The 16,696-nt window shown below is 53.5% G+C and overlaps 4 protein-coding genes and 1 non-coding gene across 5 annotated transcripts; all 5 read right to left on the reverse strand.

Annotated features, from left to right (window-relative positions):
- Positions 1 to 1,169: 1,169 nt before the first annotated feature.
- On the reverse strand, positions 1,170 to 1,268 carry N0V96_011281. Its single transcript has one exon. It is a non-coding gene; the product is annotated as a tRNA-Leu (tRNA).
- Positions 1,269 to 1,889: 621 nt separating this feature from the next.
- N0V96_011282 (uncharacterized protein) lies at positions 1,890 to 2,222 on the reverse strand (the record flags this gene model as incomplete). The annotated part of the gene is made up of 2 exons (XM_053199406.2): positions 1,890 to 2,100; positions 2,179 to 2,222. The coding sequence occupies 2 exons, from the start codon at positions 2,220 to 2,222 to the stop codon at positions 1,890 to 1,892; spliced, it is 255 nt and encodes an 84-aa protein (XP_053043153.2).
- Positions 2,223 to 4,950: 2,728 nt separating this feature from the next.
- Positions 4,951 to 6,336, reverse strand: N0V96_011283 (uncharacterized protein; the record flags this gene model as incomplete). Its single annotated transcript, XM_053199405.2, has 1 exon — positions 4,951 to 6,336. One exon carries the CDS (start codon positions 6,334 to 6,336, stop codon positions 4,951 to 4,953), a length of 1,386 nt encoding a protein of 461 aa, XP_053043152.2.
- Positions 6,337 to 7,214: 878 nt separating this feature from the next.
- N0V96_011284 (uncharacterized protein) lies at positions 7,215 to 9,241 on the reverse strand (the record flags this gene model as incomplete). The annotated part of the gene is made up of 2 exons (XM_053199404.2): positions 7,215 to 8,882; positions 8,984 to 9,241. 2 exons carry the CDS (start codon positions 9,239 to 9,241, stop codon positions 7,215 to 7,217), a joined length of 1,926 nt encoding a protein of 641 aa, XP_053043151.2.
- Positions 9,242 to 10,530: 1,289 nt separating this feature from the next.
- Positions 10,531 to 12,018, reverse strand: N0V96_011285 (uncharacterized protein; the record flags this gene model as incomplete). The annotated part of the gene is made up of 3 exons (XM_053199403.1): positions 10,531 to 11,360; positions 11,416 to 11,851; positions 11,968 to 12,018. 3 exons carry the CDS (start codon positions 12,016 to 12,018, stop codon positions 10,531 to 10,533), a joined length of 1,317 nt encoding a protein of 438 aa, XP_053043150.1.
- Between the last annotated feature and the right edge of the window lie 4,678 nt (positions 12,019 to 16,696).

Raw genomic sequence — 16,696 nt, forward strand, 5'->3', positions numbered from 1 at the left:
AAGACTGACCTTTTTTGACGTTTGTCAGGAACAAGAAACGATGTCCTTGTTTTACATAGAGAGAGAAGAGGAGGGGGAAGAAGAAGAGAGAGTATATCACGAAGCAAAGTAGGGAAAACACGAAAAGTTTATCGCGTGGTTGCAGTTCGTCCCATGTTGCTTTTGTACACTTCACCTACCTTAAGGTATTGTGTGAGGTACGGCACCTAAGGCGGTTTTCAGATGACAGGAGGGTACGTATCCTGCAGTACAGCTGTCCTGCATAGGTAGGCACTGCGTACATCTCCCAACTTTCAGGTTGCATACCTTAAGGTACTTGACAATTAGAATGTGCCCAACACCACGCGGCACCATCACCCATTCAAGAACGAGGGCCTCTCTGCTTGGGTTCGCACCTGTGCCTGGCAATGAGAGAGTGACACTTGTGACTTGGGGATACTGCGTACGAACACCACCAACAAGGGGGACTCCACCCGGCGGCAGCACGTCTCCGCAACCGCTGCCACCTCTCCCGCCGATGAGGCAACGCCACCTCATGACAGCTTACAGGGGCTCATTTTGTGAGTGGCTGGGCTGTAGGGGAGCCCGACCGTTCGCTTACCTAAACATCTCTCGACCTCTCAATCTTCTCTTGAGTCTTTCACTCTTGAAGCTGCAATCCTCCTCGACGATGCGCACCTACTTATGAAGCATGCTTCATGTCTCGAGCAAGAGTCAATGATCTTCAAGTGTCTCTCAATTGCCTTGAAATATTGTGTACATATCCCCAGACTCGGTGAGAGGTGATGAGGCGGGTGTCCCAAGTGTTAGCTGCAGGAGGCGCCCGAGACCCAATCTTCACCGCCGGACGAGTTGTCAAACTCGAGACGGCAGGTCTAGCGGTCTACTAGCAAACTGGCTTGCGTCTTTAGTCTTCACTTTCCATCAAACAGCCACACTATCATGGCCAGAGTCTAGGTAGCTTCCACTTCGAAACCTGTATCACAACGCATTCTTCATCTTCTTCCCTTGGACCGTGGCACAACTCACTCGCCTGCAAGTACTGGAAAGATCCAACCTACTGCCTCGCCTGTACCTCCCGATGCTTCCCAAATGTCCGGTAACGAAGGCAACGAACGGACAGCAAAAAGTGATAACACATCTTTTCGTAGAAGTAAGAAATGGAAAAATGAAAGGGACGAGACTCGAACTCGCGCGGGTTGCCCCACCAGGAAACAGATGTTAAGCTGACCTTAACCTGGCGCCATAACCAACTCGGCCACCCTTCCGTGTGGACCTGTTCGGTGAACAGGGGTGTTATGGCGATCATCCCGCCAGAGCAGCCCAAGACCGCCGCGCAACATCTGCTGTCGTCAACATCAAGCCCGTTTGGAATATCGTGAACCACATGGATAGGCACCATCACGGCAACGTGGGCTTACAATCACTGAAGCGTTGCGGTTCTTTCTATATGAACTGCATTGTAGTACACGACTCATCTGCAATTACACTACTTCCCCGTTCTCGTCTCCGTGATTAAGTTTTTGTCCTTAATATGTGCATCATCATTTTTACTTTCTTTTTCAGCCAACCACAGCCTTCAGCAAGGTAAGCTTAAAGACACAAACCTTACAAACACCTGTAGGTAAACCATCACAAGAACTACGAGATAATCGCTGATAAAATCATCACTTTGGTATATAGGCTGCTACAACTAAACTCAACGCGAAAAGAAAGAAAAGAAAAGAAAATGTCACAAATCTTCCATCCCGCCTTGACTCAGCAGGTAGAGCCACCCTTGCAGTGCTCCTCACACTTGGCCCTCCACTCCTTGCCGCCGAGTCCCTCAAACGTCAGGAACTCGTTGCCGTTGTTGTACACGGCGTAGCATTTCTACATGTCCACGCGTGTTAGTCCCGCAGGCGAAAGTCCAAGCACATGTAAGTGAAGAGAAGGTCGGATAAACGTACGCCATCCTTGACTTGGGAAAAGACGGTATCTTCGTGGCCCTTGGGCTTGTTGAAGAAGACGCCGGCGTCGGAGTATTCGTTGCAGGCGGCCTGGAGACAGGCGTCGTCGCCCGTGTTGCACTTGCAGCCGACGTGGGTGTTGGCGGCGGCCCTGTTGTTTGTCTTGTGGTTAGCAGAGGCTCTCAAGAGAGTCATAGACCGGGAGAGGCAGTGGGATGGAGGTGCTTACATGTAGGGCAGGACAACTGCCAGAACAACCTTGGTAAAGTGCATCTTGAAAAGAGGGTGGATGGTTGTACTGTGAAAACGAATGTCAAGGTTGTGGAATGAGAGGCAAAGTCGATGGTGATTTAGAAATCCTACCTAACTCTCCACGGGAGGCTCGAATGCCTTTCATACAGATCACATTTCTTTCTCAACTTCACAAAGTGGAACGACAACATACCTAGGTCTCTTGAGTACGGATACACTAGCTGACCTACGATGATCTACTTAGATTAAGTCAGTTTGAAGTCAAACTTTATGTCTATATCCATACTCTGACGAGGCTCACAGACTCGCGCAACTCACCTCATTCAACAGTCGCAGTTCCACAGCTTCACCCAGCGATCGCAGCCTGGCTCAAGCCCTACCGGGCATAGAGGCTTAGACCATTCAAACGTGGAGAAGACTAGCGGAAAAGGAACTCAAGGAGTCGTTTGATCTTGCGGTAGTTCATCCAGTGGGGCGACCTCTACGGTGTATCCGTACCTGGGAGTCGCCCGAGTCGGGACGAGATTGAAATACATGTGGAGGGAATCCGAGCAAAGTAGAGATTCCCAATCTTTATCCAGTGCGGGAGGTTCAGCAGAGTACAACAGAGCGTCAAGATACGCACGACTCAGGGTCCAAAACTATCGAACTCCGTACAGCGGACTACTCCGTATTGCTTGGAGCACCAAAGTCATCAACCCAGTATTCTCACCTCCCCGTCTCGTCAGTGCCGGTTATGTGTCCCGCACCCCGTACGCTGTTGGTAACGGAAAATCTTTCGGAGCCGGATCACTCCGTAGCGGTACCGCTCTTAGGAGGTTTTACGGCCAACGCGCCCCGCTGACCGGTGATCCGGTCGTTCACCTTATGCTTCAGCTGCCCAACAACTCTGGATGCATGACTAAGTCTAGCATGTATCAGAGAACGGGTCAGTAGCGTAGAGCAACAAGCTAAGGCGTCTTCGTAGGGCGCAGCGAGTTGGCCAAGACAACGCTCAATCTACTCTTGCGTCTGCGCCGTTATGGTTCTCAAACTTGGGGACCACAATTCACACTCCCGAGCCAAGTCTGTGAGCAATATAGTCGCTCCGCGTTGCTGTCCTTTCAGGACCGCGAGATGAGACCTGTCTTTGGGCACGTATAAAGCGTTTCTCGCATCATCGATCCGTCTCACGTTCCTAACAAGACCGCTTTCTTGGAGTGTGGGGTCATCGCTATTGCAGTTGCAGCGACAGGCTCATCAGCCGGTAGACTGTCTTATCTGAGGTACCTTGCATCCCGCTTTTGCGAATGCACGACAGCAGGAGGCGGCGGAAGCTGCAGGGTAAGTGGAGTTCAGTCGGGCGCAACATGGAGACTCTTCGGGGAGCCTTTTTTGCTGGACGGCCTTCCGCTGTGGGGCCCTGGCGACCGGGTCTCTGGAGTGGCTTCAATATCCCCCCGTGCTATTAGCCCAGGTCATACCATCAAGAGAGCCAACAAGCATAGCCCTCTTGAGAGACTAACGTCACGTATGGGTCGTTTCAATCCCCTTGTGGAGCATCGCTTTCAATCAAACGGCTTGCAGATGGATGCTTATAACTGTTTAAGTGTACGTTGGAAACAAATTTATTCCATTTCATATCGCATCTCACATCTTGATACTCGTCGTCATCGCCACCATCCACCATCCACCTATCCTGGGTATCTTCTATGCTGGAATCGTCTTGTATTGAGTACCTGTGTCCCGACCAACGAGGCCCTACCACCAGGGCAGTCATGATTCAACACACAGGCTCGTCGTCCCACTTACAACTTCTCAAGTCGTCCGAATCTCAATCCCGCCTCCATCTACGGCCGGCAGTAAGTGCAACGAGCATGGGTGCATGCCACAAACGCATCATTGGGCTTGTTGTTGGTGTCACAGTACTCGTAGCACTCCATCAGGTTCTTGTCCGGGCAGACCTGCGCGCTGGCGAACGAGAGGCCGGCCACGAGGATGGATAGGACGGGTGCGAGCTTCATTGTTGGCTAGTAATCTGTATCTTGGGTCTTTGAATAGTAGGAGGGGGGAATGAGCTGCCAAGAAAGTGGTAATTACGGACTTATTCTCCTGCCTTCTTATAAAGCAGATTTTTAGGTCTATGGGTATTGAGATTTTAAGAAAGGAAAAAGAAAAGTAGTTAGGCTATGTAGGATGTAAGGAGCGTCTGAGCCGGTTATTGATGATTTCCCCGAGTCAGGGATTATGAGCTCGCAACCCGAACTCGGGAAACAACCACGCGCGTGGAGCAAACAAGGCATGGCCAAATTGCCAATATTGATAGTATGCGTTATGACACATGAACACACAATTACACGTTATAAATGGGGTCCAGTAGAGCCTATGGTGGACTGTCTAGCAAGAGGCACGACTCAAAACCCCAGTCTCTGGCACGGTTGTACGGCGCTGGGCCCCAACGTCTACGGATAGAATGGAAATGAGCTTTCGTAGTATGAAGTACTGTAGTATCGAAAGGCCGTGCTTAGTCGTGAGGATTCATTTCTTTCTGCCAAGGATTATGAGTATAATTTATACTGGGACGCCACGCACTCACTAGCCCACCGTCGCAACTTCCACGTGCCCGCTGTCTTGTTTCTTAAAGATTGCCAAGGCAGCTTTTTCTTCGGGAGCAAACATATTGTCGATGCTTGATTTAGCTATGAGTGGAAAGACAAACATTCAAACGTTTCACTCATAAAACTACGGATACGGTACTGTAAAACTCATCCTACAACTCTTCGCTCCAACCGCCCTCATCTCCCACCTCAACGAACCGGGCCAGCCGCCTCTTGAGTTCCTCCACGCCGATTCTCTCGCTACTCCTCGTAACACCACTCTCTTCAGGCGACGACAATGACGGCGGCGCTGGTGGTGGTAAGAGCACCTCGTCGAGGATATGCACAACGCCATCCCTGACCGGCACATCTCTCGCTGATACCGCCGCCCCATTGACATTCACCTTTACCACGCCCACCGGCCGTCCACCGTCACCCGTAGGTCCCGTGCTGCGAGAAACCACCGCCTTAACCAAGACCCTCGCCCCGTCAAGCAGAGTCTGAACCTCCCGTCGCACCCGCCCCACCCCGTCGGCGTCCTCCCTGAGGTCCTCTTCCCCGTCGGCCCTATTCTCCATCTCCTCAATCTCCACGTCTTGGAAAAAGTCCGTATAAACAACCTCCGCAACAAAATGATACCTCACCAAAGCCTCAAGAAACCTCGCCCCCTCCCGCGAAGAAAAGAGAAAGTCCATCGCTTCCTCACCCAACTTGTCCCACGCCTCATTCGACGGCGCAAACACCGTGATCCCAGAGCCGCGCCACTGCTGGCTCAACACTCTCTCGCCCACTCCGCTCCTCTTCATCACCTTTCCAAAAGTCCCCAGCGTCTCCTCCGGCACCGCAGCACCAACAAAGACATCCCACCGCGGCGGCGGAATCAGAACCTCGTCGATAAAGTGAACAACAATCGCGCCATCCCCGGTCTCCCTCGATTCGGACGCGAGAACCCGGGCGTAAAAGTTGACTTCAAGGCCCGATGAACCCTCCGCGATCCTCAACCTCTGCCGCCGCAGCTCCCCACCACCACCACCTTCTTCGAGAACCGTCTTCGCCGTCCGCAGCCCACGAAGGTCTTTGTAGGTATACCGCTCCGGAAGAATGTGGTACTCGAGAATCTCGCCCAGCAGCTCCGCTCGACTGAGTTCGAAAACGCCCTCCAGCTTCTGGAAGGCTGAGTCCGTAGGCACGAAGACTGTGAACTGCTTTTGCTTCTGGGGTTGTTCGTCATCGTCGCCGAGAAGCATGTCGTGGACCTTGTCATATGAGTCGAGGAGTGTCGTGAAGTACTTCGTTTGCATGCCGCTTTCCTTGATTAATGTCATGAGATTCCTCCCTTTGTCCACCACCTCTTCTTGAATCGATCTTGGATCATCAATCGTTGGTTGCTGTATTATCGGCCATGTATGGCTAGTCTCGGCATCGTGACCGTCGTTCGGGTATCCCATCACCTGTCTACCGGCCCGGGCCACGGCTCCAGCAGCTTGGTAAAACATGCCGCCAATGGCGTTGCCCACGTCGTCGAGTGACGATGACCTCTCATCACTCCATGCTCGCATTTTATCCCAACTCGAGAGGCCCCTCGAGCCTCCATCCTGTATCCCTACTATCGACTGCTCGGGTCTAGTCTCAGGCAGAGCAAAAGCCGAAGCCGAAGCAGCGACAGCCACAAACGGCAAAACACAAGTTGTCTTCATAGCCTCGCTATCTTTAGTATCCGATATCAAGGCTGCAGCAGACGACGACGGCGGCGAAGAATCCAATGACGACGAGCGAACGTGACGTATCAGCTTCTCAGAGAGGTTTCGACGGAGAGAAGTAGAGGGGTTGAAACGGATTTGTATTCGACGCCCCATGGGGAAGTACTCGCTCCCGATCATAGCCCTATATAAATAAAAGATAATTGTTGCGTAAACTCTTCAACACGAAGAATGGGTCTGAGACATTCACAACCCTGATGAAGTGGGCGCCTTCTTCATGCTTGGGGGTTTCCGCTGATGTAGGTTTCCTCTCATCGGATGGAGACATAGAGGTTCCCGTCTCCCCCGGTCCCGGGCGGGCAGCAGCATCGCGGAGGGCCATCAGGGTCCGCATATGCGGTGCAGTGGCTTCTGACTTACACCGCACCGTCGCGGCTCTGCATGCCGTTCCACTTCTTCCCGGTGCATTCATATTCTCAGGTCCATTGTAGACTTTGACTGGTTAACCATGTATAAAAGTCGTGTCTTGGCGGTTGCGTAGGACAACAAGGTGCTGTCACCTGAGTCGACGAGAATACCGGGTCCAAAAGGCATGATGAATTCCTCGTCCGCCGCGATGGATCCGGGTCCAACTGTGTGCCCGTGGCTGTTTTGCCTCTCGTCCTCTCTTGTATCGTTTCAGAGGATGCTCGATATTGACATGGCAATGCCGTCGAGCTGTTCGGTGATAGTCCAACTCACACTCTCGGGCCCCCAAACCCGCCAACGACCCGAATCTCGCCAATCTTCTTCCTCTCCACAGCTTCAAACGCATCGACCACCCGCCCACCCCTGACATCAATAGCGCCCCATCTCTGCTCTCTGCTCTTCCTCGGGGTCCTCCTTCTTCCTCCCGCTTCCGCTCCCGCCCCCACCCCCGTCCCGTGCTCCCAAACACCACTCTCATCGAGAAGAACCTCCAAAGCCCAGACAAACCTCACGACCCCGGTGCCATCGTTCTCCCCACTACCACCACCGGGCACAGCAGCATATAGCCTCTCAGCATCCTCCTTATCTCTAGGTATCTTGGTACAGAGCAGGTGCAAATCAAGAAGCTGCGAAAACACGAGCCCAAAGGTGGGTTTGTTCCTTCTCGACGCAGCTTGGTTTCCGCCGTAGCCGTAGCCCTTGATGTTCAATGCAGGCGGGTTGAAGATTGATTGGAGGGTCGGATCGACTGCCTTGCCACTACTGCCAGCGCCGTTTTCTCCTCGGTTCGGTGGCGCCGGCGCCGGCGGACCGCCTTGGGTATTCGCCGGCTTGATTGTCGTCGATTGCTTTGAAGAGCTCGTGCTATTGAGGAGTATAATCAACGGGCTGGTCTGTAGGTTCCTGGATAGATACCGCAGGTGGGAAGAGAGGTGTTGGAGCGAGTCGTGCGCGGACTGGCGGTCGCGGTGGGTGAAGAGGGCCGCCATGAGGCTGTGGAAGTGGGTGATGAGGATGATGTCCGGCAAGGCTGGGCCTTTTGAATCGTCGTCTTCTGGGGATCCTTTCTCGGGTGCCGCTACAGCTGGGATCGCGTTGGCGGGGATCTCGTCTCCTGGCGGTGGTCTTCTCTCAGGCTCCTCCCCCTCCTCCTCCTCCTCCTCGTGAGGCTCTTCTGTGACTTGTTCTGGTGTTTCTTCAGCGTTATTGTCTAAGTCGTCCTCCTCTACGCCAGTGACTTCCACTTCATCTGCTCTCTCGGGAGAACCTGCGTCCACAAAAGGTGTCGGGGACCGAATTGTCGAAGGCGGCGGTGACAACGAAGACGACGAAGATGGCAGCGAGATGGCGTCTTCGTCGTCATCCTCGTCGCTGTCGGCGATCTCTGTTTTCGTAGACCTAGCTGGCTGAGGCTGTGGCTTGAGTTCCGGCAACACAATCCTCTCGGGCTGTTGAGATAGTTCCGGCCCTGGCGCAGCATGCCTCCTCGAAGAAATCGCCGCATCATCAGCAGAAACTTCCACACTGACCGGGTCTTCCGCGACCGCTTCATCTTTCTTCTCGCCTTCCGCACCATCATCGTCACCATCCTTCTCCAACCGCTCCCTAGGTGGTGCCCGAACCCCCGGGGAAGAGGAGATCACGCGTGGCTCAGGACTCTCAGGCGGAATGTCCAAATCACCGAGAGCCTCCCACAAGCCCTCGAGATCAAACACCCTCGAGATAGAGACCCTCCCCAAACACCTCCTCAACCTCGTCACCACATCCACCTCAGCGGTGCCGCGCACCACGAGCTCCGTTCGAATGGCGTCCCTCAATGGCGGGAGAATAGCCGCAGGAGGCTGCGTCGTGACGACCATCACCCTCGCCTCCTTGCCTTCTCCATCACTCTCGGACTCGTTTCCGCAGAGTGTCTTTGCCAGCGCCTGCATCGAGATCTAGAAGCACAGTTAGTCTGATGTCTGCATCACCTCCAAGACTTTCGTGCCTGTTAAAGCCACACGTGGCCTGAGGTTCGCAACACCGTAATAAGACTCACCAGAATTCCCATCTGCTCACTCTCAGAACTTAGCCCAACAACACTTCCCCTCTCAAACCCGCCACCGAGAACCTCCTCATCGACCTCCCGGCTCCCAACTCTCACTCTACCTCTCGCCACCGCCGCATCTCTCCGCTTCGTCTCCCGACTACAGAGGACGGCAGCGGACACCGGCTCGAGGGGGAAATGCGAGCTCGCCTGCGACGTGGGGAATACCATCTCACCACCGTCGTCGTCGTCGTCGTTGGCACCTGCCATAGTGCAGGTATACCTTCTGTCCTTACTTCTTCTTCTTCTTCTTCTTCTTCTTCCGGGGCTCACCGTGGCCTTGGCCGATCTGGAACGACACAGCAGGTGGCGAAATAAAAGGGTGTCATTTCCATGTCATTCCAACTGTTGTTTCTTCGTCGACTCTGCCTGCGTCTTTCTTTCTTTCTGAGATGGAATGGTTGATGCTGGCAAAGAAGGTGTCGTCAAGTCACATGATGCCAGCTGCCCACAGTTGCGCGGATTAAATTCCGACGGGAATTCCAACTTCCAGGGCAGGGAGGAGCTGTTGTAAATTCTCCGCTGGAAATCTCGATCAAGTCTCGGCGCCTTCCAGGGCCAACAGGCACCTTGGGGCAGGGCCTTCCTTATCAGCCAGCTCGTGGAAGGCTCAATGACATCACCCCTGTGTCTTGCATGATTGTCACCCATGCAGCCCTTCTCACTCCTTGCCTCATACCTTACCTTACTCAACACATCCCATCCGGACTTGGCCATACTAGGTACCTATGTAAAAACCTTGCTTGCTAAGGGTGACACGAGAGACTAGTCATGCATTTTGTGCTTTTTCGTGTCAATAAGCTGATCCCTTGTACCCAAAATACAAAGATACCATGCACATGTTATCCCATCATTATCGCTAGGTAACAATCGCTGTTGGATTCACTGCAGATTGGCACGGAGAAGAGTCATGTGAGGCTCAATGTTCTCTATTTTCAATAAAGCTAATTCATAACAATCTGCCGACGGACTGTTGGATTGCCTGCTCTATGCCTTCCCTTTGTGTAAAGTGCCTCTGCCGGCCCTGGAATATTTGTAGCAAAAGAGGCAGAAAAGGAGGCTCGTTTCCTCCCAAAGAAATATGATTATTCACGAGAAAGGTATCACTTGTCGGGTGGTGTGAAAATCCAGACGCATATGTGCGACCGCTCCGCCCTGACAATCGTAATTCTCGTCCTGATGGCTTCTCCAAGAGCCACCCAACCCAATTCGAGATCCCAACCGTATTGACTCCCTCCACAAATGATCCAGAATTCGATATTATCGGATCCATAGCCCAATGTGTTTGCATTGTAACCAGATTGGTTCAAACAACTTCATGTCGTTCGTTCTTGGGGTGCATCGACTACACCCCGTCTCTTTCTTGAAAATGATCGCCTTGTGAGGCGTTTAAAAAATGACACGGATTGTCTTTGCCGCATGTCTTCGCATTCGTCTTGTCGTGTCCTTTGTTTTGGCTCGATGCGGTCGTATCCTGCTTCCTAAGTTCTGCGAAACCACTAGGCGGCAGTGCCAGGTGCAGGAGGAGGTGCCATGGCATCGGAAGCCTGGCGTCTGCGTCCACCTTTCAGACTCTTGACTCTAGCCATGAAGCCTCCGGAAGGCTTGCTGGGTCCGTCTTCCGTCGGGGACATGATGTCAGCTGTGGCACGACGCTCGAGGCCATTGGCAGAGCCTCGTCGGGGCACTGGGGGAGGTACACCAGGCGAACGAGTACCGTTGTCGGCTCGCTTGACAGAGATTGTCTCCGGCTCCTTTCCGTACTCAGAAAAGAAGGGGTTGCGCTCGCCAGTGTACGAAATGCTGCTGGCGGGTCCATTGGCATCGGGCGATCGGCGGGAGGTGTATGCTCCCTCAGGGTTGGTGATTCGACCGGAAGGACCATATTCGCGAGGCTCCCGCTTCATTCCACGAATGCGCTGGGCAATGGACTTGCTGCGGCCAAGACCCTCGGAGGTCGACTGCTGCGCTTGCTCAGCCTGAGTCTTCTGGATGGCAGCTCGGGCAGCAGGAGTGCCCTCCAGGAAGGTCGAGGCACCGAGTCCCATGGACTCCTCTCCGTAGACGATCGAACCGCGAGCTCGGGGGTCAAAGACAGCAGGATCATCCTTGCGCTCGGCAAGTCTTGCAGCAGTTGCAAAGTCTGCCGATGCCTCGCCGTCATTATGACCCATGAAGACAGCATGGTCCGGGCGCTTGTTGAGAGGGCCTGAGCCGCCAAGGGACATGTTGAGGGAGTCCTTGGCAAAGGCTTGCATCGGTGCACGTCGGCTGCCCTTGCGGTTACGGTGGGGGTTGGCTGCATCGAAAGGACCATCGTGATGGAACACTACATGCCATTAGCCTCGAAATTTCTGCAAAAAAAATAATATGATTTTACTCACATCCGGTGCCGTAGATGCTGGTGGCATCCAATTGGTCGATGATATCGATTCTGCGACTGGGCTTCTTGGGGTCCTTATCCTTTCCTTCCCGGGCACGGCGTTCTCTCTCCCGACGTCTGGCTTCCTTCGCCTTTCTCTCTTCGTCGGTCGGGGACTTCTCAATATCAATCAAGACAGATGATTCAGAGTTTCTGCGCGGTCGACGTTCCTGAGGTCGGCGTTGAGGCGATCCAGGAGCTCCACCAGGTCGGGGAGGACCACCGCTGCCCTGAAGGCGTCGCTGTCTCATCGCCTCCTCCTGAGATCTCGATGGACGGTGTCCGGGTGGCGGAGGACCGCGACGGGCTCCAGGCGGCACGTTTTCGCGTCCTGGCACTCCGGGAGGACGATTCGTCGGGGGTCGAGGTTGCTTCTGATCGTTAATGGTGAGACCATCCTGTTGGGCGAAAAGTCAGTAACCCGCAAGCTCTCAATGTACGCGCGGCAAGAATTCAATTGGCGACCGAGGGATCGGTCCGGGTTGCATCAACTGATTGATCGGGGGAAACGTACAAACAGCTCCTCGGCGGTAGGCGATGCCTTGTTATCCAGCGATGTTGACATGGTGCCTGCTCCGATCAAGTTCGGTTGACTACTCGAGTATGATGGATCGAGGAATGGGTTGCGCGAGACAGGTCGGGGAGGGTCGTCAAAAGGTGAAGCGGGTGAGGTGGTATTCGTAGTGCCGGAGAGTAGTGGGGAGGCAGCGCGGTTGCGAAAGGGGTTGTTGGATGAGAGATTAAGCGTCAAGCCAGCGCCAGCAGATTTGCTAGGTTGATGGCCTATTCCAAGGAAGTAAAGTTAGCACTCGATAGGAGGAAGGAGAGAGAGAGTAAGACAGCGACGGCTCCGTGCATGCGAATGACGGCGAGGGGGGAAGGGATATGAAACATGAGGGCGGTATACATGACACAGCAGGTTCAACAACTGGGTGGAGCGGGCGCGGTGCTTGCGTTTGCTTGGGCGGCAGTGCAATCCGTGAGAAAGGGCGGCTCTCTTCCCGTTGGACAGGGCAAAAGTCAAAGGGGGGAAAATCCGGGAAGATGGTGGCAGGCATTGAAAGGGGTGGGTGGGAAGAGGGATGAAGGTTGGGCAGGATAGGACATGCCGGCGCATATCCATCCCCTACATCCATATCAGAGTGTTTGATTCTTGGCTTACCTGGCTGTGCTGATTGTGCCTTTGACATTTTGGCTGTAGTTTGTGAGGTGTACCGTGTGGGATGGTGTGGTACCCGCGACGGGAGGGATGACTAGATGGGAATATGGATAATGATGATGGACAGGCGCGTCGTATTGAAAGTCAAGGGATCGGCCTTTTTCTTCCGCGAGAAAAAGGGGAGCTGTCCGACCGATTGGGGCGAGAGCAGCGAGCGTTGCTAGCAACCTTGATTTTCTTTGGCTGTCAAATGGCCGTTCCTAGCGTCATGCCTCTCTGCAGGGACAAACAATAACGGGGGGAACGGGTTTTTGGAGGAGCCACCCGACGGTTCCTCGGCAGGTCACTGTGCGGTGCGGTGCGCGCGGTATGTGTGGCAGCGTGCGGGCAAGCAATCTGCAGTACGTCCGAAGGCAGATGGGCGGTCGGGATCCGGAGTCGTAGGTGGGTGGGTGCGTGGGTTGAAAAGAAGAAAATAGGGGTGAGTTGTAATATCGAAGATCCTCGATAATAGTCGGCAATGCGCGTCTGGTTTGGCTTGTAGTGCAGCGTGGTGTCCTTTTCTCCTGCTTTTGATCCGACGTCAGCTCAAAAAAAGCATCCCTTGGGCTTTGAGGGGATGAATTGGTTTGGGGGGACGAATTGATTATCGGATAATGGATTGGGTCCAAATCATCCAATTCAGGGGGAGATTGCTGGTCTGCCGGGAAGCGAGTAGTTTGGCTAGGTGGCTAGGAATTTTTGGGTGGTAGAGTGGTGGATCTGGGGTCCACGACTTGCGAGGATGAAGGGGTTTGGCTGCTTGGGTTTGGAGACTTTGGACAGGATTGGGCGGGCACTCGACCAAAAGGCTGGATGATGCCGATGACTGGATGAACGCGCGACAACCGAGCCAAGCAGCTGTCTGAAGAGTGGGCCAGAAAGGGAAATGCAGGCTCACCTTCTCTTTTGACCTGGGTCCGTCTTTTTCTCTTTTCTTGTTCAGTCCACGTCCTTGTCAGAGGTGCGGAACAATATCGTCTCTCCCCACAAGAGGGTGGCTTGACGAGTTAATAAGCCGATACTCGGTAATTCAATCCGTGCGATCGCGATACCCCCAAAAACGATCCGGGGACGATGTCTAGATCAGTGATGGTGTTTGACAGCTCGTACAGTCGCTAGCTGGTATTGCCGTGTGACACGGGCTCGGTGTGCCTGCAACACGGACCCGGGTTGACCCAACTTCTGGGTCGCTTTGATGCCTTGATTGGGGTCACCGTGTCTCTGCGAAGCGAGAGGTATCGACAAAAAAAGAAGGTACTGTAGTTCTGGATGGATGGAGAGTTGACGGTGTCACGATTCCTCGTCGTGTTCGGATGCCTAGAGAATGCGTGCGGATGGTCTCTGGATATGAGATGGTGAGTCGAGATGAAGTTAGATGGATGCGAGAACGGACGAGAAGTTGGAGCGAGAGACGAGAGATGCTGCTTAAGAGTTCGTTCAGCTCGAGAGTGTGTCGGCGAAAGAGAGATAAAAAAAAAAACAATGAGGGACAGGTGTAAGGCAGTGGAAAGTCCCGTGAGGCAGGTAAGGCCAATGGATGGTCCACTCGTCGAAGGGGGGGAAGCTGTGAGGCGGAAGAGGAAGGAGGTCCCGTTGAAGGAAAGAACAAAGGAAGGAAGGCGCGAGGCTTAAGTCTTGAGGCTTGGTGTTAAAGAGCAGAAGGCACTCAGGACTCCACGAGTCGTTGAGCAAGTGCACCTCAGGCAAGATATTTGTGCTTTGAACAGGAAGGAAGGAATAATCGAGTAAGAGGAAAGAAGGAAGCCACAGCCAAGGTAGGTAGGTACCTTTAAGCTAAGGAAGGCGAGGTGGGTGAGCTGAGGAGGGGCAGGCAAGAGCGATGATTTATTACTATTAGTCGGCTCTGATTCCTCTTTCCTTTTCGTCGTCTGGGGGAAGAAGGCACGAACGATGAGAATGGGAAAGATACATAAGGTAGACTGGAATTGGAATAGAAAAGAGAGAAAGAGAAAGAGAGGAGAAATAGGTAAGAACAATTAGGAAACGGAAAGAAACAGAACGTGGACAATGCAGCAAGAAACATCCCAACGACCTAACGACGCCCTCCCGATCCCCGCGCATTCCACCCGTTCCGATCGACTCCTCCTCCTCTCTCTCTCTCTCTCTTTCCATTTCGACATCCATGGATGTCATCCCCATCACCCATCACCCTCATCTGCCAGCGGCACCTGAACTCGACCAGGTCCTAGTCCTGGTCTGGCACATGAGCCACTCGATCTCAATCTAAGGCGCCCACACCGTCCGAACCGAGGATATCCGTATGAAGAGCTTATTATCCTGTAAGCTCACCTTTTTCTCTCAGGGACACCATACAAAAGACGAGGGAACGCTGACGACAGCGGATACGTTTGGCTGGGAAGACGCCTCCTCCAACTTGTGGCCCCTCAGCCCGGGTCTGTGGCTGCATCGTGGGCGGTGAGCATGGCTTTTCAAACCTCGTGCTTCATGCCTCTACCACTATGTCCACTGGACTTTCATTACCGGGTGGGTAAACACATCCTGTTTCCTACTACCACTATCCGTACTTCTGCCGCCTTCGTTACTACCTGTACCTCCATCACCACTTCTACCTCTACAGTACCACTGCCTCTACCCCCGTCCCTGCTGCATCCAGTTGGCTCTTCGAGTACTCCGTACATTGCTTAGAGAGTACGGATAGACTCAAAGTATCATAGTGAGACATTGACAAAGACAGCTGTGACGAGGATAGCAGTGACAACATGAGATAGGGGCTAACTATCTGCTGACTGGCGGATTATTCTTAACCCCCACTGGGAGAAACGAGCTCGTTCAAACATAATACCTTACCTCGACCTCATGACCTTCACAGCCCTTCCTTGCCCTGTCATGGATCATGGACGCTAACTTTCTTCCATCATCTCCCGTAGGACACACGGCTCTCCAGCTGAACTAAGCTGTAACGGCGAGATTCTTCTTCTTCTCATTTCCATCTCGCCAGTCCGACCCAGATATAATAGATCCATCACCAAGTTTTCACCCACAAGATGGCGCAAATGACCATCGCTGCTCTGCAAATCTGCCACTCTACGCTCGAACAAGTATCGCGGCATGGGGTCTTTGGAAACACTAGCCATGACCAACGCGGGAGTGATGTTCCTCGGCCGACCAGGGTGCAGACGAGACGTGCCGACGACACACCCCAGGACCCCTAATAATCCTAATTATTTTAGACTAAGGTAATTCAACAAATTACTCTACAGTTGAATGACAGGGTGCAATGCGCCTAGACTCGCCTCCGATGGAGTTCCGCAGAACAAGCCGGCCACGAACAACTGAGAGATGAGCATCTTCTGCATCTGCGACATGCACTCGTCCTTCAACAAACGACGAGCTGCGCATAGGGGGAAAAAACGGACGGTCCGGAACAGACGACGAGCCAAACTGTAGGGGCGCTGGAGCCACCTGGCCGACAATGCTTTGGTCGTTTCCCTCTCCACCGGGTCACAGCCATCCAAACCATAACTTATGTACATACACACACACACACCGGCTACTACCGACGGGCCTTCTTAGAGCTACGGACACCTTGACTTGGCCCTGTGTCTGTCAGGTACTTGTGGCATGTACCTGACATCAGCCAGGGTCAGACTTGTCTGTCCATCCTCCCGTGCGAGCTTCTCCACTCGGACTCTCGGCTTCTTGTTACTTGGTTTCTCTTTTTTTCTTTGACCAGAGACCTCGCAGACGCAATGAACAGAACCACCTTCTTCCCGAAGAACCCGTATGCCTGCCTGCCAACGTATGTCCTTGACGACAGAGTCCACAGCACGGCTATGCCACCACCACTGAAATCTTCACTTGGGATCAAGATGAGGGATGGAGCTGTTTGTCCGCCCTGGCCCTGGTCTCTCCAGCAGCTGGACAGGACGGAATCACAAAGGGTATCACAGGGGCCTGATTTGTTCCAACCTGCCGCCCTTCCAAAGGCGCTGGATTGCAACCTCGTGTTGGGGCCCCCTGGTCGTCTCAACCATGCCAAGGGAACATGGGGTGCATCAAT

This window comes from Colletotrichum fioriniae, assembly GCF_027942845.1.
Source record: "Colletotrichum fioriniae strain IMI 355084 chromosome Unknown scaffold_17, whole genome shotgun sequence".
Classification (NCBI taxonomy): Eukaryota; Fungi; Ascomycota; class Sordariomycetes; order Glomerellales; family Glomerellaceae; genus Colletotrichum; species Colletotrichum fioriniae.